The sequence below is a fragment of the Pomacea canaliculata genome, linkage group LG9, assembly GCF_003073045.1.
Source record: "Pomacea canaliculata isolate SZHN2017 linkage group LG9, ASM307304v1, whole genome shotgun sequence".
In the NCBI taxonomy this organism is placed as follows: domain Eukaryota; kingdom Metazoa; phylum Mollusca; class Gastropoda; order Architaenioglossa; family Ampullariidae; genus Pomacea; species Pomacea canaliculata.
The window spans coordinates 9,432,180-9,457,665 of record NC_037598.1 but is presented as its reverse complement, the minus strand read 5'-3'; the positions used below and the strand labels follow the sequence as shown (position 1 = coordinate 9,457,665).

At 35.5% G+C, this 25,486-nt stretch overlaps 1 protein-coding gene across 1 annotated transcript; it reads left to right on the top strand.

Annotated features, from left to right (window-relative positions):
* The first annotated feature begins 852 nt into the window (after positions 1–852).
* LOC112572052 (WASH complex subunit 4-like) lies at positions 853–25,419 on the top strand. Its single transcript, XM_025251562.1, is given in 34 exon segments — positions 853–1,166; positions 1,559–1,698; positions 1,924–2,089; positions 3,413–3,480; positions 3,681–3,763; positions 4,126–4,168; positions 5,149–5,167; positions 5,170–5,251; positions 5,459–5,579; positions 6,162–6,279; positions 6,550–6,838; positions 9,152–9,269; positions 9,752–9,877; positions 10,084–10,191; positions 10,465–10,555; positions 10,696–10,751; positions 11,061–11,140; positions 11,453–11,558; positions 12,282–12,398; positions 12,605–12,773; positions 13,257–13,411; positions 14,122–14,301; positions 14,438–14,527; positions 14,755–14,799; positions 14,941–15,049; positions 15,317–15,470; positions 15,804–15,867; positions 16,268–16,351; positions 16,674–16,770; positions 18,414–18,508; positions 19,016–19,111; positions 19,860–19,953; positions 20,395–20,454; positions 24,486–25,419. Coding segments are annotated over 34 exon segments (3,738 nt in total). The 5' UTR covers positions 853–1,093; the 3' UTR covers positions 24,728–25,419.
* Positions 25,420–25,486: the final 67 nt, after the last annotated feature.

Here is a 25,486-nt window from a genome sequence, read left to right as displayed (position 1 = left end):
AGATTCACAAATAAAGTCAAATGGCACAGGCGCTATGTGCCGCTCTTTATAAACGATGACAGATGTGCTCAGAGGGCCATAGGCTCTCGTTCGTTTCTTTCGTTTGCAAGTGATTAAAAAAAACTTTGAAAGCTTTCAACTTGAAACCTTTCTTATGAACGTTCACACCATACTTAAATTTCACATTTCTTTACATGTTCGAAGCTTAAAAAAATCTGTATTACAATTATAATATGCTGGAATACATTACAAATTTTAATCAGCGAAGTGATTGCCACTGGTTAAATGACGATAATATCTGTTTATGTCTTTCTACATGTATAGCCCCAGTAGGAATATATGAATGTATAAATGTTACCAATGTACATTTGCATATGGTAAATATTGCCAAAATTATTATAATTGTTTCGCTGCACAATAACTAAAAATCCTGTGGTCATGCATATAATATGTTGTTTTGGTGACAGGAACAGCACGAACTTGCATCCATGGGACGAATAAGGAGACTATCATCAAACGAGGAGCGGAGTTGTCGAGCTGGGATCGTATTATTATTATCATGAACGTAAATCCCCGTATAACGTATAAATGCACGTTCATGATTATTATCATATCATCATCATCTTGCAAGCAAAGCAAAAATGCAGTACCAGTCTGGTGATTTTTTTAAAATTGTTTATTCTTCGTTTATCATAAATGTGAGAACGTGGAGTGGATTCCAAATCCAGTACATGTATTACAGACCGATTATACATAGTAAGTTTCGACAGCTACTACACCAGCCCACAAGGCCTCGTTCTGGTTCCAAGATGGCGCTATTGCGACAATGACTTCCGTCATGTGATGTGACAAAACTATCACATGATAACAGCAGCATATCCGCTTCCGGATTATCCCCAAGAACAAAATATAGCTTGATATTGTGATGCTTATGAGGTTGGGCTAGTATTTATCAATAATATTTTTGTAAACGTTAAGGAACTTCAAAAAGGTCGACTCTTTCTTGAGTCTGGTCGTGCTGCATTCGCAGATTGTAAATCAGAGCGACGGAGCGAGGATGAGGTGTCAGCCTTAGCAGACGACTCCAACAGATATGGCAGGGACGGCGGCAGCTGCGGCTACACCCACCGACTGGGAGTTCGATAAATTCGACGATGGTTCTGTCAGTAAGTAGCATGATAAAGCAGAGCATAATAAAATAAAATGCGTTTTTAAATAGATCTTTTAATCCATTCTAAATGAATGTAGAAATGAATAATGGCTTCGATGTCCTATGTTTACAATTTAAACCTTAATTAATTGTCCCCAGCCCACTCCAGCCAGTTCATTTTGCTTTTGTACATGTTTATATTTCTTCACCATTAATTTGTTCATTATCTTTGACGACATTGATGTTTTATGCTGGACTTTATTAACACAGGACCCACATTGTATGTTTCCTATTAAGAGTGTCAACACTATCCATGTTATAATGTTGTCTTTTTTAATACCAGCACAGTGACAATGACAGTGAGTAGTATTTGTGAATAGTTGGATCTATTTTGACTTTCTTCCATAGAAATTGTTGGTGAGCTGCAGCTGAAACAGTATGAAAGTTTCCTGGAGGAATATGCCACACAGCTTAAAGAAATTGAAGATGCACTGGATGATTCAATTGGCGATTCATGGGATATGACCCTAGATCCAATAGGGCTTCAGGTGCTGGTGGCTTCTATTTATCAGGCTATGTTTACCATTTATTTACACTTTTTTATTATTATAATAAATTATTATCATGTAAGGCATCCTAAAGAGTTATTGCATTTATTTCAGCCGAATTTCAATTAAGGAAACTAGTCTCTTGATTAGTACTAGTTGTTGAGGGATAGGGGAAAACATGGATACCTGATATAATGCTTAGTACTGTTTCCTGTATTTTGACAGGTGCTGCCATATGAGCAAACAACACTTCTGCAGCTTATCCGCACGGACAACAAAATCTTAAACAAAGTTTTGACTGTCCTCGCAGCACTCTGCTGTGAAATAGAAGCTTTGAAACATGAAGCAGAAACAAAGTTCTATGGTGCCTTGCTCTTCTATGGTGAAGGAGGTATGTGTTGTTACTAATATGCTAGAATTTCAAGAGAATGTTTTTAAATTTAAATATATAAAATCAAAATTTTACATACAACAAATACACTTTCTGTCAGACCATTATATTTTAGTGCCAACAACAGACATGTTAATATGAGATTAAAACATAAACACAACACAGATCCTGTCAAGTGAGATGCAGTCATTGAAGATGGAAAGCCACAAATCTATAACGTAAGAGGCAAACATTAGAGGATAACTTACCTATTTCTGAAACTACTTGACCCTGAAACACTTTTGAAAGAAATTGAAAAGTTATGTTTTTAATTCTCTATGGATTGTAAAGCAAGCGAAAAGGTGTGTGTCAACCTTATATAAAGGGTGGTCTGGAAATGGTTAATATCTATTACTTTTTGTCTGCAATGAAAATCAGTTGGCTAAAGAGACTGTTCTACAACCAGGCGGTATTAAAGGAATCCACACTATACTTGTACCTGAAGTAGATAAATTGCATTCTCTAGAGAGTGAATTTGTAAATTTGCTAATCAATATATAACCCTTTTTGGCATGATATTTTGAAACACTTTAAACGATTATATGTAAAATGCACACCCATGACTATTGACGAATTTAGTGCAGAATGTCTCTTTTACAACATAAATATTGTTATGGGGTGCGAATATTGTTATGGGGTGCAAGAAGATATTTTTATAAAGTTAGACATTTACTTAAAGATAATGGTGATTATTTTACATGCCAGGAGTTTGAGCTAACATTTCCAAACCTGACCACTAACTTTCTACAATTTGCAGGAGTTATAAATTAAACAGTTTCAAAATAAACTACAGATTAAAAACATGAAAAAAAAAATCTGAAGTAGCTACAACACTAGACTGTTCTCCACATTGTTGTGGACAGTCAGGCCTGTTATGGGCTATGGTTCTCGCCGTCACCTGCCAGAGCTAGCACTCACATATATCTTGTATATATAGCCAGTGGTCACATATATCTTGTGTATAGAACTAGCCATCACTTATATCTTGCGAGGTGTACTGCATGTTGTGGAATATTTGCATAGCAAAAGTGTCATACATAAGAACATCAACTAAGACATTATGAAAAAAAAGGTTTTAAATTCTCTCAATTCTTACGGATCATATACAGAAGGAAACGAAAAATATTTTTTAAAATATGCTGTATATCTTTTATAATATTATTATAATATAAAACAGAGATATATATTTCAATGAAAGACATAAGTTTCTGTGTATCTTAGTATAAGTGGTAAATATATTTCATTAACTATACTGACTTCTTTAATTCATTTTGTACATTTCAGAGCCTGAGAAAGGACTGGAAGATGGAGATGCACAAGTTCAGATGGGACGCATGTTTCCTTTGCTACAGGTCTGATTCAGTTTGTTCATTTCTTTTAATGAAAAGGAAATAAGTTTTCATGAAAGTTAAGCATCAAATCCTGATAATATTTATAAATATTCTTTGCTTAACATGGAAAATCTTTGTTAAAATATGTTCATCTGTACAGATGCATATATGTGTGTAAGAGATTGGGAGAGGTTTGTACATTCTGCTGTTGGTGGTTACAGGAGTTATCCTGCTTTGTGACAAGATCATATGAAGTTGTGAGAAATGTGGTACAGCAGATGGCATGTCTATACACCAGTTCAAGGTTACTATTACATTCTAACAAACCAACTCTCTCTATAAAATGCTTGTTTGATTCAGTTAAGTTACTTCGAAAAAAAGAGTAATTTTGAATCTTTAGATTGTTAATCACTGAGGCATCAATGTTACTGTCGTCAGCTATAGTAAGGTGTCTGTGACAATATTTAGGACCTGAATAGCCCAATACCTTCTTCGTGCCACAGGTACAACCTCCATTATCTTTCAATCTTACTGACTTAAGAGCTCATTCAGTCCAAAAAATCTGATTGAGTTCAAACCAAGAAAAATGTTTGCTACATCTTTGTTTAAATCTAACTGTCTATTTTAATACTTAATTGCCAAGGCTTTGTTTTTTTTTATTTTCAGGAGTGGAGCAAAGTTGATTGATGTTACAGATGTACACTTTCAGGTGAATGAAGATAAGACATATATTTTTGGTATTTTAAAGAAATGCTTTGGTCTTGAACTTACTTTACTAAAACTATATTATTTATTAACTTTATCAGATGACACAGCTTTTTGGAGCTTTGGGGCTACACCTGATCTTTAACCAAGTAAATTACTTCCCTTATCTGAGGTATTGGGGCCCCTTGTTGCACCAGTTGATTTGCCCATTTACCAGTTTGACCAAGTCCATGCAACCATAGCCTTCAGTCAATTGGACGTCCAAGAACAGAAGTTATTATCCAGTATAATGACACATTTGTTGCTCATTGTATATAAACAAAAGGAAATGACATTTTTTTTTTATACAAATTAGTCATGCAGAGTCACCTGCCATTGTTATCAAATGAAAAGTAGATGCTGTTTGATGTGGCCTATGAAAACCCATGTATGAGTGAAGAAAAAACAAATTCATTGTTTAATTTACACAGTAGTAGAGCAATTGGCATGGCACAGCCATATATCCTATGGCCACACTTTTTAAATAAAAGCACAAAGTGTGAAAAAGAATGTGAAGATGTTAGAATGTGTAGAAAACTGATTTGTGTTGACTTGGATCCTTTCTGTCTCTCTCACGCACACAAAACAAGATCTGTGTGCATCGACCAAAGATGAGAAAGAAATGTAGATAAAAATTCAATTATTCCATGAATGAATTATTGCATAGATGATGATTTTGTCAAATCAACTATAGGGTGTGACTGTGGTCTCATTGACACATGCTGTGGTTGAATCAACTGATGGTTTTATTAGCAAATGGTTGAATTGACCAGCTCTGTATCCATTGTACTTAGGTGCATTTATCCTCAACCGCTGTATGAGGTCAAAATTTATTTGCTTAAAGAGCATTTTTAGCCCCTAAGTTTATAGCAGTTGTGTCCTCTAGCAAGTATAGAAGAAAGAGAATTCACAAGGAAAAATTTTATATTTATTTTTCTCCTATAGGTTGTGTTTGAGCATCTTGGGATTTGTTGACAGTCCTTATCACACTAGATCACATAATAGAACATCACTCCACCTTCATGGAACACTGGACATTGTATAAACGGTAAATTGCTTCAATTTTTCATGCTTGCTTTCCTGGGCGATTCTGCCTGCATGCCTTTCATCTTGGTATCTCAGCATCTTTTTTTAACCATCTATATCTGTATGTCTATTTATCTGTGTGTCTCCCTATTCTTTTAATATCCTTCCACTTATCTGTTTATGTTCATGTCTTTTGCCTGTTGAACTTCGCATCTGCCTGCTGACACAGAATGGTAGCTTCAGTCCGTCATGCACCCAGCAAGTTTAGCATTCCAGATGAAAAGGTGCGACCCTTTGAAAAACTCATGATGATGCTTGAGGGCCGTCTGCTGGATGGCATGATTTTCCAGGTGAGTAGAGTTGTATAGTACAAACCGAGTGCTTGCCTTATTTGAAATGACTAAACGGTTGATCATTATTAATTATTTTCATATTCTGTTATTTATATTTGTTGATCTGCATAAAAAGTTACGCCATACAAGTATGATTGTTATGCCTAAAAGTACATGAATATGCACACAAATTAGAGAATTTATAGAATTTGTAATAGGCAGGTCTACAAAACTACTCTTTCGTAATGCAGTCATTGTGTTTGCTTTCCTTGTATTTTGAACACTTCAGAAACTTTGCATAGGCCTCAATTTTAGATTATATGATTTGTTCAGAATGTTTTATGGGCACTTTTAATAACATTTATTGCATGTTAGTGTCATGAAACCAAAAATATCTTTTTCTGTCAATTTGTTTGGTTGTTTGGTTTGTGTTTGCTTTGCTTTTTTTTTTTTTTTTTTTTTTTTTGGAAGGGGGTTATTTTTTCTTTTCTTTTTTTTTTGGGGGGGGGTTGTTGAGTAGTTTTCAGCAACATTTTTGAAGTTTTAAAAATAACATAAAACTTTGGAGATCTAGGTTGCTTGTGTCATTTATGTTTACAGAACTGTGTGGAGCAAACATTTGACAGCAAAGAAGCATACGTGTCCAAAAATGGACCATTTGCAGAAGAGTTTGCTCACAACATTAAAGAATGGATTGCAGAGTTGGAGACAAAAATTGGTATGGTGTTGCTCAACATTCTTTTTAATTGCTGATTTGTTTTCTTTTTATAATCTTAAAGCACTGTGGATTTGTAAGACACTTTCTTCAGTCTCCTTTTTATTCAGTAAAATGTGTGTGTGCATGCTTAAGAATGTGTGGCATGCAGGGCCGTGTTAGTCTGTGATTGTGCTTTACCCAACTAAAACCGTGTGATCGTGGGCGTGAGTTAATGTGGTGCCATGCATAATACTTTTATTGAACTTGCTCAACTAGTATGCTTAATTGCAGGGGAGCCAAATGAAGTTGATCATCGTAGATATTTGGTAGGAGTGACCTCCCTTTTCATCTTGCACTTTCAAGTCTTCCGCACAGTGGACAAGCGTGTTTTCCGTTCACTTTGGGACTTGTACAAGAAAGTGCCTTGTGTGCATTTGATTGGAGGCGTGGTGTGGTTTGGCAATGAATTTTTGGTGACTCGCCTGCCACATGTTACACAGCTTCTTGATCGCAAGGCACAGCTGGCCATCCAACAGCAACAGGTGCTGTGGCTGCAGACACGAAACCAAAATCTAATTCGGTGAGCATATATGTGGTTAATATTTTATTTTTTAAGCCTTAATATGATGATGGTGAGATACAGAGAGGGTGAACAGTAGTGCTGATATGAAAAATTATTTTAATAAATTACCCATTAATTGAAAGCATTTTTGAATGCAATGTGTGTGATGCATGCATCACTTTTATAATTTCTTTAACCTATTACTGACGCTATTCTGTGGATTCACCATCAGTTGTGAACACTTTTAGGCTCACCCACTATACTTACTTGATTTGTTTATAGATTGTATATTATTCTCTGCTGGGGTTTTTATTTCTCAGGGAAGCATAATATTTAGACCTACTTGCAGATAAATTTGATTTAAGGACTAATTTTTCGTTGGATTTATTATTTGTATTTTCTTTTGATTGTCTTTATTTTCTTTCTTCCACTTAAAAGATGTTCAGTTTGCATTGACTAGTAAATGAGGGAGAAAAATTTAGTTCGCAATTCACCTTTTAATGATGGTGAAAGTAAGCCAGATAGTGGCTTCTAAAATCCTAGCAATGAAGCTGTAGTGTTTTATTCCAAAGTTTGTTGATGAGAAATATCAAGGACTTTGCAAAAATTATTTTTACAAGACGTATATTGGAGCCTGTCTCAAGTAAAGCTATCATGGTATAAATTTCTTACTCTTTACTTCTTATCATGCAAAGGGGCATTCTATTTGAAATTAGGTAATCATATGTGGGTTAAGTAAAATATTTATCATTTGTTTTAGAGATAGATCATTTTAAAAACAGTTAAATGACAGATTACTTCTCATAAGCAGTTAGTGATTTTGCTTGATTCAAGAGTAAAGCTGCTTTGGTACTCATGACAATGTCTCAGAATTGAAACTTGCATATAACTCTTCAAATACACAAAAGCTATTAAAAACATGTTTAGGGTAAATCCCAATTTAAAGAACAGTTAATAGTATCAAAAGTTTCTGCTGAGCTGATCTATAAGATTTTTGTTTTTTCTTGGGCAGTCCAAGGTATGACACTCTTTTATGTTAGTTTTTTTTGTGCTCATGTTTGTAGTCTGCGTTTGTAGTTTTTGTCATCATTTCAGTGGACTTTGGTACATTTTACTGTTTATTGAGATGCGCTTGTTATGGAAAGCTTGTTTCCTAAGTTATTACTTCAGTTTTTACTTTTTATTTATTATTTTTTTGATTCATTGCATACATGACAGTAATAATAATAATGAAAAACAAGATTTATATGGCACAAAATCATGCTAATAAAAGGCGTGCATTCTATGTTTCACAAAAACAGGACATGTAGAGTACATGTGTGAAATATATTCGCCTGCATGAAAGCTATGTTGTTATTTCCTTTTCAGTGTCTGTGTTTGTGTCTGTGTCCAAAATAACTTTTTAGCTTCTTTTTTTCTTTGTAAAATCTTCAAAACTTTGTGTGCTGGGTAATTAAATATTTTGCTTTTTCTTGTGGTCATGCTGAATTGCAATGTTAAAATTTATGTTTAAAATGATCACTTTATCATATGAAAATTGTCATCAAATGCTGTTGAAGTATTCCATGTTAGATTTCTAAACCTTGATGAGACAAATGTTTTTAGCACTCTTTTTAAATTCCTAATGAGCAGCTACAAGAACGATTAATTTGATAATTCAACATATCATCAAATGCTAAAAAGAAGTAAGAGATTTTTAAGGTTTAAGACTATCTGAAAAGTTGTATAGCTTTTAATGAATAAGTATGCTGTCCTACAGAAAATGAATGTTATTTCAGGTCATTTTCATTTTTGCTTACTAAAAATCAGTTTCTTGCTGTTGTTGTTTGCACTAATCTGAACACAAAAAGTTCTTTGCTTGGTTGTGTCCATTTTTCACATATATAATTCAAAATGTTGAACAGTTTGGTCATGATTTTGCATTTTGATTCTTGAGAGATAATTGTTTCTTATAATGCGTACATGTTTTTACTGATATGTTTCTGTAAGTGCTGACGTTCGTTGGTGAAAGTGATGTAGTGGAACATTTTGTGTAAATACACAGAGTATTACTTGATTATAATTGCAAAATATTGCATGATTTTCATAACAGAATTTTCTGACAGTTGTTTCCATCTTTGATTGAGATCTATCAGAAAATGATGTAGGTGTAGAAAGTTTGAAAAATAATGTCTTCACAATTCTACAGTGCTTTTGGTTGATGTCGAATTTATCTTCTCAAAAGTAAATTAAGATATTGCTCAACAAGGTGCAAAATTTGAACCATTCTTTATTGACCTAATGAGCAACTGGTCTGCTTATATACATGCCCTTGTTCCATGTTTGCTACAGAGATATGCAGGCCCTCAGCACACAAGTGGCTGCTTGGATGGTTCGGATGGAATCCAACCTTTCACGAGGAAACACACTCATGGAAGACCTTAACAACCGCTGCATGCTGTTCTTACAAGTAATATCATTGCATTATCTTGCACATTAAAAAACTTGTAGAAATACATATGATTGCTTATTTCATACTTATGTCACGTGTGTATGAAGTCTTTTCTTTGTTATTTTTACAATATGGACTTTGTTTAATGTATACTTTTAAAAAATTCAGTCCATAAAAATACTTCTGCGTTCATTTAATTTAAAGATACCTTCACTTCTGGTGTATGTCCAAATCAAGTGCAGAAGTCTTTAACTCCCTTTTCATTTTAACTGTGTCCTGTGTGTGACTATAGACATCATGTCCCCTTTGGTCCCTGCATGTTAATGCAGTAGTAATCAGAATTACACATTTAATTGCCAATGTCTGCTGAGTTAAAAAGGTCTTCATTTCTGATGTTTATCCTTCATTATCTTAGTTTAACAGTTGAGCTGTCCATGCCACATTGACCTGGGACAGATGGTAATTTTACTGTTATTGCAATTGCCATTTTTATCTAAAAGGGATTGCTGTACGCCTTCAACATTAGCCACCTAGTGAGGACAGTGATGAACCTACATGTAGCCCTACAGAAGCCAATGACCAAAACAGCTGTGCTGTCTCTTTGCCGTCTTATTGAGCTCCTAAAGGCAAGTTGTGCAAACAATCCTATTTTAATGTTGTACAGTTGTGTACTAGCTTTTGTTCTGGCTTTAGCTTGTGTCATGTCTTGGCATATGATGTGTGATGTGCATTGGCTGTTATTTACTGTTATTACAATTGACAATTTCAAATTTCAATTTCAAATTCCTTTCTTTATAATGAAACATAATTATTGTTTCCCATTTGTCAACAGACTATTGACCACACCTTTCATAGGAAGAGCATGCTCATAGCAGAGAGTGTCAATCATATCGTGCAGTTCTTGTCTTTTAAAGCACTCAATTCTCTTGCCATTGCCAAGGTAAGGAGAGCAGCAGTTTTTTCCCACTTTTCTGTGCTTTTATTTCTGCCACTAATTGGAAAATGCAATGCTAGTTGAGAGATATTGTGAGGTAAAATATTGAACTGTTCTAGAGCTAAAGTTTCCCATGCTTTATTGCTGGTGCTTATGTTGTGAATAAAGCAACTCTCATTTTCAAGAAGGCCAGCTATTTAAAGCTATAAATTGAACGAAATAGTAGTATATAACAGTATATATAACAGTATATTGTGGAGAGAATTTTTATTCTTTTAGAAACGAATTATGTCCGACAAGAAATACAGCGACACGCGACTGGATGTGTTGTCAGCACTAGTGCTTGCTGAGACAGTACTAAATGGACCAGGTAAGTGCTGGTTTGATGGCTATATGGTTGTACACCAAGTTAATGTTGAAATAATTCAAGTCATTGGAAGAAAATACATGATTAAAATGAAATGTAGTTGAACACCATTTTTTTCTATTTGTAACTTTTTTTTTCTTCAGGCACAAAAGAAAGACAACTTGTCCTGAGGCTTGCTTTAGCAGTTGGCACTAAGTTGGTAAGAAGAATGTTTTGTCTATCATCCTGCAGGACATATTTGCATAATGGATTGTTATTATACTAACGTTTGAGGGGAGCCAGTGTCCTTTCCCACACTCAGCCAGTATACTTTTTAATAATCCCTTTTTTTATATGTTTATGCGTATAATTCCTAATTCATTCATTCATATTCACATTCTTCTTTATCTTGTAGGGATAAACTACTTTGAATATAACATTATGTAATAAGAAAAACGGATGCTTCTTTTCATTTTTCTAACATGTCAATATGAAAGGACCACAGATATGACCTAAAAATATATTTCAGAAAGCATTCAGAGATGATGAGAAGGTCAGTCTTGATGATACGCTGAGAAAACTTGAGTTGATTTGCACTCTTAGAGAAAAGTAAGTACCATTTGTACTGAGTACTATTAACCATTGCTAGAGATTCTGTTTGTTGTGGGTTTTTTTATTATTTTGATATTTTTCTATTGCAGTGACTAATTTACTAATTCTTTCTTGATTTATAGTGGAACATAAGATAGAGAAGACTTTTTAAAAATCTGTATAAGCTCAGGAACATTTTTTGTTTGCAGTAAAGAATGTATTGAAACATTCATGCAGTTAATGAATATTCTTTTGAAGTTAAAACTCACTATTTTTTAAGGCAGATAACCATGGGATTAATCGTCATGGTCTATTCCTTACATTTGATAGGCTCCGAGCTGCCTGTGATTGCAGTTTCATGTACTGGCATCGTGTTATCTTCCCATTGTACCTGGATGATTTGTGTGAGAATGTGACAGACACCCATAGAGTACATGTAAGAAGTATTCACTGTTTGGTTGATAGTATTCCAGAAAGACTTTATACAATTTACAGAATGTCTGTCTTCTGCTTTATATCTTCTTTTTTCTCTCTACCTCTTTTCCTCGTCTTATCTTTTTTCTCTCTTTTTTTTCTCCTCTTTTGCTACCATATTTGTCAGACCCCTTTCTGATCTGTCCCCTCAGCTTCTTCTCAGGTTTTATATGTAATATTTAAGTCAGAATTTATTTTTAATTTTGTGGCCTACTCAGGTGCTAATAACAGACTTCCTTAGAAAATGTAAGGCTAAGGTTTTGAAAGGCATTGAGCTATTTGCAAATTTTCCACCCGCGTGTTAGGTTCTGTGCCTCTAAACCCAGGAAAATTGAGGGATGACTCTGAACATGCACACATTTGCATGCATATGCATTTATACACTGCTGCATACACGCAAACACAGATCTCACACCGTTACATAAATGCTCCTGCACACTCATACAGACAGTTTCACATGTGCACTTACATGCAAACACCTCTCCCTCTCTTGTTTCCCTCACTTTTCAGTCCCATCATGAATCTGTATCCCCTGTACACATTTGTTGTCCCATCTTTTTTGTCTTTTTTTTTCAAATTTTATTCGATGCTGTCCTAAAAATCCTTAATAAATGCACTGATCATATTTTCAAACCTTTGTCTTTATCAATCATTATGAACAATGAACTCTTTTCTTACCATTCAGTACATGTTTGGAGCTCTGCGGGACTGCGTGACACCAATGATGGTCGTCAGACATTTACCATCTGCCCAGGTTTTGTTAGATTCATTTGATCAAGAGATTACCAAAACCATGAAGGAGGTGAGAGCAAATATTTATGTTTTGTAGTGAGAAAGTACAATTAAAATACTAATTTCCTTTGAAATTTTTTTTGACTAGAATGTTTTTTCATTCAGTTCTTTTGTGATTTAAAAGGCACCTCCTTAGAGTCTATAGAATGCAGACTGAAATGTAACATATCATGAAAGGTTGGAATTTTTTTTTCAATGCACTTTCTTATTTGACAGCATTTACTGGGGCCATTATGTCATGCCATTGAAACAGACCTGCGACTGCATATTCATCTTCACCTGCAGCTGGATGACCGCAATCCTTTCAAGGTTGGCCTACATGACCTCTCCCATCTGCTGCATGTCCGTCCTATTCGGTTCTTCCATCGCACCATTAACATCAAAGGTATCATCTTAAAATTTTATGTGGTACAGACAATTGCTGCCATATTGATGTTATGTTAGCAGAGTACTTCAGTAACATTCTGATCAACAGTGTAATATGACATGACCTAATGCCAATATAGTAATACAGTGTCCTGTGATCTGACTTGTCACAGTATTTTCTAGTCTTTAATCAGGATATTGTGGAATCAAATAGGAAAATGTACAATCTTTATATTCCCAGTCATGAAAGATTGTTATTTGAAAGAAAGTTCGTGTGAAAATGTTTATTAGTATAGTTTGAATATTAATAACTTTCTTTTATCCTGATTTCATGAAAAGAATGACTTTTTTAAAAGTATGTTTTAAATTATGTTTCTAATTTCGGGATAGTTTTAGATGGTTAAATAATATAACTTTATACTAAAAAGAAATTTAAAATAGGAGCTAAACAATAAAATCAACATGTTCTGCTAATTGTTGTTTTGGTCTCTTTTATGGGCAGCATACGTGGAGCACTACTTGAATAAGACATTCTACAATCTCACCACTGTTGCTTTGCATGACTGGAAGACGTATGGAGAGATGAAGAACATGGCTGAGCAGAAGTATGGCTTGTCACTTCCTGAATCACACCTGCCAAGCCAGACCCTTGAACAGGTGAATTGGATAAGCCTTTAAAATCACTCTTGCTATTTCAAAGTGAATGCAAAGGTATGTTGTGCAAGACCCTATTTGTAGCACTGATTAAATACCTCAAACTCAAAGTTACACAAAAATAAAAATGGTTGGTTGGTTAGTAGGAAATGGCTACCACCTTGAGGGGATTTTACGCTATTGGGGGGGGGAGGAAATGATTGACGGGGTGGGGGGGGGAAACTGGAGTACCTAACAACAACAGTCACAGCGATATGGTCTTTAAAATCTGTTTCTTATTGATACTAAAGTTCTTTATATGCTTAAACTAGCATAAAAGTATAGCTCTTTCAGTGTTATTAGAGAGTTTGAGATTCGATCAGCGCTTGTGTGAAGGGTATAGGAACAGATGGCAAGTATTTCCTTTTTTATATTTTGAATGAACATGCAAGGGTATTCAAAGCAAATGATGAATTAAAGTTTACTTAGAATAAAATAACTGAGAAAAAAAATATTCAAAATTTAATATATAATTAAGTAATTAATAATGCTTTCATTTTATATTTCAGTAAAAAGGTCTTTCTTTGTATGGCTATATGGCCTGGTATCAACAATAATTTGACCCAAATAATGTGACAGCAGTCTAAGAGCTACAAATACAAACTGTTAGAACTACTAAGAACTTTTATTGTGAGGGCAGTATTTTTGCATGCGTGTGTATGCTTTCTGCACAGGGTCTTGATGTGTTGGAGATAATGCGCAACATCCATGTCTTTGTGTCCAAGTACCTCTACAACCTTAACAACCAGATCTTTGTGGAGAGGACCAGCAACAACAAGCATTTAAACACCATTAACATTCGCCATATTGCTAACTCCATCCGCACTCATGGTATTGGCATCATGAACACAACTGTGAGTGTACATAAGGACGTACTACTTTGGCTTTCTCACATGTTTTGACTTCCTGTGCTTTCATAAAAATCTAATTTCCAATATCTGTTTTATTCTTCTGTTGCCATTTATGACTTTTCATTCCATTATCTTTCAGGTAAATTTCACATTCCAGTTCTTGAGGAAAAAGTTCTTCATTTTTTCTCAGTTTATGTATGATGAACACATCAAGTCCAGACTTATTAAGGTAAATGCAAGTTTGCACTGTCATGTCCATATTTGCACAATATAAATAAGATGAGTTTAGGCATTTGAGTGTTTGTTGTGTCTATGGAAGAGAAAATTAATTTGTCTCGCATTACATGTTTTAACATTGTTTTCATGACATTGATTATCCTTATTGATGTTACATCTAAAAAGTATCATGCATTGTCAACACATTAAGCTTTTCTACAATATGTTTTGCATGTATAGGACTGGAAGTTCTTCAGGGAAAACCACATGCAGACAGATCAAAAGGTAAAAAAAAAATATTTTTTTAGGAAAGATAATGGTGAATAATATGTTAATCCAATGTTAATCCAATGTTAATGAATATTCATCAGAAAAGAGAGTACTGACTTGACTGTCCTCATTTTGCTACTTTTGTACAAATTTCAGTATCCCTATGACCGTGCAGACAAGTTCAACAAAGGCATTCGCAAGTTGGGCCTCACACCAGATGGAGAAAGTTACCTGGATCAGTTCCGCACTCTGATAACGCAGATAGGTCAGAATGGTCTAGGACTGAAATAATTAGCTATTTTTTACTTAATTATGTAGACTAGGCCTGTTTGCTGATTTCTATTTATCTCTGTAACTGTGGATCAAATTTCGAGTTGAGTATGTAAGTACACAAGGACAGGAAGGAAAGAAAATATTTCTGCAGGTATTTCAGCTAAAAGTGATAAGATGGAACATTCATATGTCCTCCAGTCATGTGCACTCTTCTTGAAAAGATTGGGCTATTTAAGGAGCTGTTGTGATTCTTTGGCAGGCAATGCTATGGGCTACATCCGTATGGTGCGTTCAGGGGGTTTGCACTGCTGCAGCAATGCCATTCGCTTCATACCTGACCTTGAGGACATTGTCAACTTTGAGGAGTTGACCAGAGAGGAAGGCCTGTCACCTGAGTGTCAGTTTGCTGCAAGGTGAATATGTTTTGGTATGCATTGTACAGGCATGCAACAGTGACAGGGATTATTTGCTTTGCTAGCATCAGCTGATTTCAGCACAATTTCTTTGAGAACACAGGAACAAATCTTCTATCAGAAGAAGTTTGAAAATTATGAAAGATTGCCAGTTTAAGCTTTAAATGTGTGAAAATATATTTTGTTTTGACACTGTTGTCTCATTAACTCATTGTATGATTAGTCCTCATTAACCCAGGCACTTAACTGAATTGGATTTTTATTGCTACATAACACATTTCATTAAGATATCATTTTATTGGGTGATTATGAATAACTATTTTATGTCTTTAGAAATCTAGATAATGTCATCGAAAACCTTGCCAAAAACTTTGCAGAAGGAACAGAATATTTTAAGGTAACTCACCAGTTTTGTTTTTCAAATAAGGTACTCGGACATTTTTTAAGTTGAAATGTTTGTCAGCCTATAAATATACATTTTTTTTTTTACTGACTGACTCGTTTTCAAGGATCTAGGAAATAGATGCAAAGGAAAAAGAATTTGCATTTCTTTTTAAAGTTTGTTTTAAATGGTAATTCTAATGCTTAATCCTTTTAAAGAACTTTGTTATCTTTATTTACATCATTTAAAAATAAAGGTCATTAATTTTTTTAAAACTTTTTATATACCTTGGAGTGGATGTCATAGACATTGTGAAGAGAATAAGATTTTGCCATAGTAGAAGTTCCTTTAGTATGTGCAGACAGGTATGCAAAATAAAAACATGACTCCATGGTCTTCAAATTTTTTTTTATAGATGCTGGTCGACGTGTTTGCTCCTGAGTTTCGCAACCCCAAGAACATGCATCTGCGAAACTTGTTTGTCATTTTGCCACCACTGGTAAAGAGATTTCTTTGGTGGGGATAGACATTATATAATACCTGTTTTCCTTTTCATGTCCAATTATTACTTGCATCTGCCTTCATTCTAATTAGTTTGAACCTAGAACATTTTCGGAAGGAGAATGTTTTTTGATGAAGAAAAGCCTCTAGACACTTTTGTAAGTGTCTACATTTTTTTTCATATCTGTTTTGAGCTTTTCATGCTCACATATATTTCGTTTTTGGTTAAAAAAAAAAGTCAGTGATTTTCCAAAATAGTATGATTCTTATGGGTATGAATTTAAGCATTTTTTTACCATAGCTTTATATTGATTGTGCAGACACTGAACTTTGTTGAGCACTCAATCAGCTGCAAAGAGAAGATGAATCGAAAGAATAAAGTTGGGGCAGCTTTCACAGACGATGGTTTTGCAATGGGTGAGTTACAGAAGATATTTCTCAAGAAGTTTGATCCCTACATTTCTTAATATTCAGTATTAAAGTCACAAGCCTAGGGAACAGGCATGTTAGATCATAGTTAAAGCAACCAATCTTCACCAACTACTCTCTTAACTACTCTGCCATCAATGCCAACATGTACATGTGTATGCAATACGCTTACAATACTTCTGACTGATGAAAACTTATCACTTATCTCAGAGCCCCCAGTATACTTCTAATAAAAGCACAACACAGTTAGTGTATAAGAAAAAACTAATTATTAATAAGCCAAGAGCTTATATACTTACAAATCATACATATCAAGATTTATTGAAAGGAGTGTGTGACTTTATAAAATGTGCCTGGTTAACTAAGGCCTCATGTCTATATCATTTTTACCACTAATCCAAATAACAAATGAGTCAGCATTATCCTATCTTAACTAACATACATTTGCATATTACACCTGTTAACACCCATCATATGCCACTTCGCTTTGACACAGAATTGTTCATTGCTGCATGGTATAAATAGTCCTTTGTTTCATGGAGCAAATTGCTCTTAGCTGCACAGAGGGTCCTCTTGATGCTTTGTAGAAGAGTCTGTGGTGAACTGACTGCTGATCTTTGTTATTGGTTGATTTGGTTGATGGCTTTTCCCTTGCGCAAAGTTTTTAGACATATACTGTGTGGACTTGAGACAGATGCTTACTCACAGTCCTCTAGCATCAGCATGTGTCCCCCTTCTATCACCACTGTGCCAGAGATTGCTGTTCAAATAGCAACATTTCACCACAGATTGAGTCCTACTTCCAGAACAGAATGGCATCTGGTAGGGTTACTGAGCATTCTGTGTTAAAAGTGGAGTGCACACTGTTTGGCAAATCATGCTGGAGGATTCAATATATCACATCTCTTGTCTACTGATAGCTGACTTCGCACTCACAGCATAGATTTAATCAACCTCATCAAAGTCTGTCTCTACAGCTTGTATCTTCCAAGAGCTTGATGGCCTAGTGTTGATTCAAGGTCTGACACAATGTTAAATGGACATTTTCAGAACCTTTGTGGTATCCGATTTGTCATTCATACTCACATCCAGATTCAACTATCTACATAAACAGTCACACATCATACCTAGTACAAGACAAAGTCACCTAGCCTTTAGCTTCTTTGGTTACCTGGGATCACCTTATTGACCCTGCCAAAGCAACTGGTCCTTTGATCTGTGTCATCCCTCATTTACTAAAGTGTGGCAAAGCCGTAGACCTGTCACTGGCCAAATGAAATACGCTTGATAGTAGTGAGACACATATACCCAACTCCCTCAGAATCATGGCCAGCACTAGTGCACCCATTTGACTAGCATGATCAAAGCATCTCCTATCCCAAGTTTTCATCTTTTATCCACAGTTGACTTATCTGTTCAGCTATATACTTACAAGGACCCAAACTTACACCTGACGTAAGTGCTATGCCAGTCTGTTGCTCTACCCTTCTGTGATTTTGTAACAGATAAACACTTCTTGATATAGATTGGTAAAACTAAAAAGGATTTGGTAACAATAATTCCCTGTGCATCTAAATGCATGTACACATGTGCGTGTACCCTCATATTCTATGCTTGTGTTTGTGCAACAGGTGTCGCATACATCCTCAAACTCTTGGATCAGTATTATGAGTTTGACTCTCTGCATTGGTTTCAAGCAGTCCGTGACAAATTCAACAAAGATAAGGTAAGTAGTTGTATTCTGATTGCCTATCGTGCACTTTATTGTGAAACAACAACTTGGAAAAGCTTTTCATTTTTATGTGAATAGTCAATGACTATTCAGATGTGTGAAGATTCACTGACTGTTTGTTTAGTAGGTCCCCACCCACAGACACTTTTCTTTGGTCTCATCACAATAAAAGCTTCTCAGATTTGCATTTTTCCCACTTTCTTGATAATAATACTAAGTAGCACCCCATTTAGGCTTGGCATCCTTAAACAGAGAGTAAAAGTTCTGTCAGATGTGTGGCTATTCTATGAGTATTTCTAAAGGCCAACTTTGTCTTTCTCTTTTGACCTTCCTAGCAGAGTAATATGTACTCCCTCCTTCACTACTTTGGTTATTGAGCTTGTATAGCATCATCAAGAACAGAAACATAGATGAATGATGGACACAAAAAAAAAATAAAAATTACCTACAACAAAATACATCTGGTTGTTTGAATCATTCTTTTTCTTCCTCTTTTTTTAGGAGCAGCTAGGCAAACAGTCAGCTGGAGGGCGAGCAGATGAAAAGTTGCAGCAAACAATGAGCTTAACTGCAAAACGCTTGGATCAGACATTACAGGTAATAAGTCTACATGACAGAAATCAAAAGTGGGTGTTAACTGACTTGCTGGCATTCGCATGCCTTTTGCATAACTTATAGTAGACTTTGCTTTTCCTTTTAAGTAATAACCGTATTTCTTGCAAAATGTTGTACACTTGTACCAACTACTTTACATAGTACTTATACCATGTCATACACTGTCAGAGTATTTGTACACAATCATGAGCTGTCATTTCTTTTTGTTCTCACACTGTCAAACATGTTCCTTGCTGGTGTGCATACTGTCATACATGCTATTCCCACTGTTCTGCATATGCTGTCGGCACACAATATTCTATGCTGTTGTCACAGATGTAATTGATGCTCTGATGGAGATAGTCTAGAGATACAGAGCTCAGAGCTTAACCTTGTTTTGAGTTTTATTCTTTGGAGTCATGCATGAGTCATAAAAAACCCACTATCCTATTCCTATCTGTCATTTCGCATTTTGTTCAGCTTTCATATTAATGATTGTTCTGGCGAGTGAAAATTTAAATATTGTAGCTTGACACATTATTAGGTATCTGCACAGGACTTAGAAAAGACCAGACAAGATGACCCTAGCTAATGTTGAAGGTTACAGATGTTTCATAGGGGACAGGAAGACTTTCTTTTCAATTGCTTTTATACATCAAGATATGCTAGTGTTTTATGATGGATCCTTAATTATCTCTTGCTGCAAATACCAAGTTTTGCCTACTTGTGTCTTTTTTTTTTTTCCAAACAGGAATATGAGTTCTTGTACTACTCCTTGAGTAGTGCTCGCATCTTTTTCCGTGCTGATTTGACTGCTGCCGAGGAGATAGAAGCTAGCACCAGGGGTAAGGAAAAAATATAAAATGATCTGAGAAAACAGACCCTCAAAGTTGGCCATGTAAACTAGAAATTTAGGGGATTGCTGCATGATGCCTCTCAACTATAATTTATAAGTATTTCCTGGTTAATGAACTTAAAATTTGAAAACATTTCCATATAAAATTTAGTAACATTAAATCATGTATCGATTTAATAATCGGGGATAATTGATTTTTGAATTTAATAGAGAAAGGTAAAGGTTTTCCTTGCCTTGTTTCCTGGAAAAAAAAATTCTGCTACTTCTGCTACATAATGTATCATCACTACTCAAGTTGATTTTTAAGATCTGTGTGGGTGTGATGTTCATTTAATCCCCTGCTGTTAGTTTTAGGTGAAACCTTTGTCCATAGGTTGTGGATGGTTATTCACTCCTTGTCTTGTTAAAGGGATTTTGTTTTATGTTACAGAGGAAAAAGGTAAGCAGGAAGGAGAGGCAGCCAGCCCTCAGAACACACAACCAGCAGCAGGTTTGTTTGATTTTAAGTGTTCAAGCAATTAATGTCCACATACCTAGGTATGGTCAGATGTTTGTATTGTCCTCTGAAAGCTATTGATGCTAAGGGTATGTTTGAAGGGACCAGCTTCAAATAGATTATTAATGGCAAAAACCTGCATAAGTAAGCTTATTGAATTGCAGTCTTTCTACTTAAAGACCTTCTTAACTGGAAATGTTTTCAGAAATGTGATATTTTGGGAAATTTGTTATACAACCATCACAGTAAAATATTGGTCACATATTTGATCACGTCTGGTTAAGAAGGTCCTTTAAAGACTTAAGGGGCAGCGGCATTGGTGTTTTATTCTGCGCTAGCAGCTAAGGCTATAATTTTATTACAGCAAATAATCTGTGCTATAATTTAGGGATAGCACTGTTTCAGAGTTACAAATTACCTCTCGGTATTCAGATTTTTCATCCCAGTACTTTATATGACCAGTGCTTTTTATTTTTTTATTTTTATATGACCAGTGCTTTGACTTTTTATTTGAGTTTTTATGTTTACAAAATATTTAAAGGTTATTCATGTGATTATATGATGTCAGTGATTAAAACAAGGATTTTGCTATTATTGTTATACTATTGTTACATGTTCTTATGTTATTTAGCTTCCTGAATATGGTAAGCTATGCTGATAAGATCTTATTTCAGCTGTTCAAATTGCTTAATATAGATGACACAGTGATGATGCACTTGTGTAAGCACTAAAAAAATCAAAGCACATGCTGAACTAGTAAAAAAAAACAAGGAAAACATTTTGGAATGGGCTATGCTGCAGCAGCAATGATTGTGTGTGCATATGATTGCATGCATGAGTGAGTAAGTTAAAGAACATTGTAATCTCACAGCTATTTTCTGCTGGGATTTTTTTCACAGCTATAAGTGATTTGTTCCTAGCATCATTACTGGGCCATATAAAATTTAGTAACATTAAATGTCATTCAATATTAACTTTAGATGCTGTTCATTTCTAGCCTCATGCATGGAGATATTACTACTTGTACAGTATTTCCATGCTGTAGTGTGTTTTAAATAACTAATATACTAATTTTATTATTCTATTGGACAATATCAAAACACATTCATAAATGTTGATGACCTTATTTTTAAGCCATACATACAAAGTATTGCATCAGGAGAGTCACTGAAGTAGAGTACATCAATGTTTAAGAAATAGGAGCAAACAGTTTATGTGCACCTGTCACAAAGCATTTCGCTTGGCCTGAGAGTGCATTTATATCTGCATATAATTTAGAAGAGCAATCATACAGAGTTAGTTAAAATTAACACTTCAATGGTAGTAAATGATCCATTAGTGTTTACATAATTTTGACTTAAGCCTGTAAAATCAGAGAACTGAGGTGTTGAAGTAAGAAAATATTGTTTTAATACTCCTGGGTACAATAATATTTGGACTCTGTGATACAGAAACATGGCAACTAACCTAGCTTGTTTCAACATCATCTAATATTGTAGAAATACATGTTAGCCAGTTATCAAGGCGCATGCTTGTGTTATTTATGTGGTTTGAAATTGCAGTTATTTTTATCAGTATGCACTGGTTTCTTTGATGGGTTATCTTGCACCATTTTGTTTTAAATCATGTTGTGGAATTATTTAAGTATTTACCAATGACTTTCTGAAAACAAAATTCAAGTGAAAAAAAAAAAAAAAAGCGAAAGCCTGTTCTACTTTACATGGAAGAAAGCAGCGCTGCATTCTTTATAATTTTATGAGCTAAACTGAAATACCATGATTCTTCCCTTGTAATATATTAGTTTGACTGAAAGCTATGCACTGACAATTAGCGGTGACTAATATAAGAGTTGCATGCATTATTGTTGTCACTGTGAGTCTTTTGAACTTCAGATACTCCCTTTATATGTACAGTGTATGTATATAATGTCTGGCAGACTTGCAACATCATTTTATCAAGCGTCTAGAGAAGGTTTTGCTTGCATAACTGCCTGCAGGCAACTGAGAAAACTTTTTGTTATTTTAAAGCATTTTCTTTTTTAAACTGCTGAAGTAAAAAAAATGCATGTTGGCAATTCTTATTGAATTTTAGAAATTGATAGTAAAGAAAAAAAGTTTTTGGGGGTTGACTCCTGTTTTTGTTTTCAGAACTTGGGCTTCCGTACTGAACAGAGGTAATTAAAATAATTACTTGGGTCCTTTTTTTCCCCTGACACTAAAGTCTGACTTTTGTTTGCCTATCACATTTTCCTTGCAACAGATGTAATTCTTTTTGTTAATATGCTTTGATGCAAACATTGTGCATGAAAGGTGGTGTATTCCTTCATTTTTTAAATTGTTTTTAAAAAAATTTTTTTGCGAGGTGGTTAGTTTGCATTTGTTTTCCTAATGATGAGTTTAAACATCATGTGTTTTGAGCATATGGCCAGTGAAGCCGGTGAAGCGAATTGTTTCAAGCATGCATATTGCAAGGAGTCTACAGCATGTAGTCTGCTATCAGTAATGCTTTTCATTCACTGTACAGCTGTGCCTAAGCGATTTTTTTGTGGGGGAGGGAAGAAGAGTGGAAGGAGATGTACATTTGGTCTGTAAATATTCATTGGTGTATTTCTGAGCTCCCAATAGGTTACTGTAACAGATGTCGAGCACAAAAAAACCACGGTAAGATTTCCCATGATTGATTACAGGTACGTGAAGTAGTACACAGGATACATCGATTGATAAAAGATGTCTATCAGATTGCCACAATCTTTTTGTCGGGTTGGAAACCTTTGATGTTATGAGTAAGGGCACGCATCATCGCTCCACTACATACATATCGTTTGTGTGTGTCCAACAAAAAGGTTTTATCGAAAATGTGCAATCAACTGCCTGATGCTTGCACTGCTCCATCGATGTGTCACATGTCGTTTTTGATGTTTAATCTCGGTCCTCATCTGTGTACATCGAACTGCAGATGTTGGGAACTTTAAAAATATCTTCAAACGCGGATGTTGGGAACTTTAAAAATATGTTCGATATTTGGCATAGATGGTGTGGTGAGCAGAACACAATGACCCATTACGAGGATGGAAGGCTTGTCTAGCTGGAAGGTTTGGCCACCATCAGAATTCACCGAGCGTACGCTGCTCGTGGGCGTCGTGGCAGTTTTAGAGGCGTGTCAGCATATCATTTGCATTTCTTATTTATACTTTGATGTTTGCGCATCCATTTAACATCGTGTGCGTCATGGTGGATGGGAGTCTCAGTAATTTTTAAGCACGGCAGGTACCTTTTGTGATTTCTCATACTGATAATTGAAACTGCTTGTAGCGATATGTACTCCTGAGTATGCATACGTGTATAATTTGCTTCTGTAGTGATTAGCTGGTTGCAATGTATACGGTGCTTGTATTTATGTGTCGTAAATTGTTTATCTGCTGTTTGTTAGTGAACAAAAAGAACATACCTTGAGGTAGCACCGGTTATTTCACACCATTTATTTAGAAATAAATATTTTCCTATTCAGTTTTTTTAGCCTAGGCTGTATGTCTTGTCTGGTTGAAAAAAAAACTAATTCTTTTAACTGTTACTAATTCTGATTGCAATTTACTTAAACACAAAATCGATACATCAATTTATATTGTGAATGTTTAATTTGGTTTAGTAGATTACAACTTAGTTTTATGATGTGTCTGACAGACACATGCAAACTATTTTACAAAAATACATATAGTTAGCTTTAGAACAAAGATTCTATTAACGATTGACATGTTTGACGCCTTACAAGCAGAGAGAAGGTTTGCGGGTGGGCGCGTTATAAATTTTATTATTATTATTACAAGGCGTATATCTTGACTCGTTTATGTTACACACCCGGATGTAGACTGTAGAAACACAATCGTTACTGTCATGCCTTCCTCTTTATGGGAGTTTTTAGTTTATTTATATCTGTTGTTTTTCATTTCTAAAGAGATGTAAAGATATAAATAGATATGTGTACTAATATATTTGCCTATTTACCTGTTTTATCTTTTTTGATTATAGGAGATACCAACCCGGACACCAGTCGAGTGAACAGTTCTAGCGCTGTCCCGCCCCCTTCCCCACCAGTTGCACCACCAGCTGCCCCACCTCCACTTTCAGGCTCAGCAGCAGCACCGCCCCCACCGCCGCCACCACCACCACCACCGCCGCCGCCACCACCACCACCACCGCCGCCGCCACCACCACCGCCGCCGCCACCACCACCACCGCCGCCGCCGCCACCACCTCCACCTCCAATGTGATCATCAGTCTTGTGTGACTGTTGCCTCCTTCGTGAAAGGAAGCTACGACTGTAGTCATTGCTAGTTTTTATTTAGGCTTCTTGAAGGTTCGAGTAGTTTTTGGAAATTGTATCTCCTGTGATTCTGTTTTTGCTACTGCTGTTCTTCCATCCACCTATACTCACCCCGGGGAAAATGGCGGTGGGGAAGAGCTTAATACGGAATCGACGGGTCCTGGCCTGCTAAAAGCTGTCGTTAACTCTGGCGCCACCTGCAGGCGGTCACCTGTTTGAAAACTCATCGGTTGGCAATACTCTCCATCCTTCCCAAACACCTGTAGTGACGTCACGGCAACCCGGTGACAACCTGAAGCTGCTGCCGGTCTTGTTGTTGCACACATTCGTAATTCTTTTATTTAAATTTCGCGGAGATTGTGATAAAACATACTTGGAAATTTTAGCTTCAAGGGTCCAATGTAAACGAAAAAACAAAAGTGAAGAGAATTATATTTGAGTTTGACTGGATTTGTTAATGATGCTCTTATTAAATTTGTGTAATCACAATGATGGATGATTGAAAAGTGAATCAAAACATTTTTATGTAATTTTGTTATTGTTGACATCGGCTGCAGGGTACCCTTTAAGGTTGACCTTGTCGTTTTGCATATAACGTAATGCATGTAGGTTCAGACATTAAAATGAAATTCAAATGCTCTGGTCTCTTACATCTATTCTTCCTGCGATCTCCGGCAGTGGTCTTGTGAGGTCTTGAAAACAACTC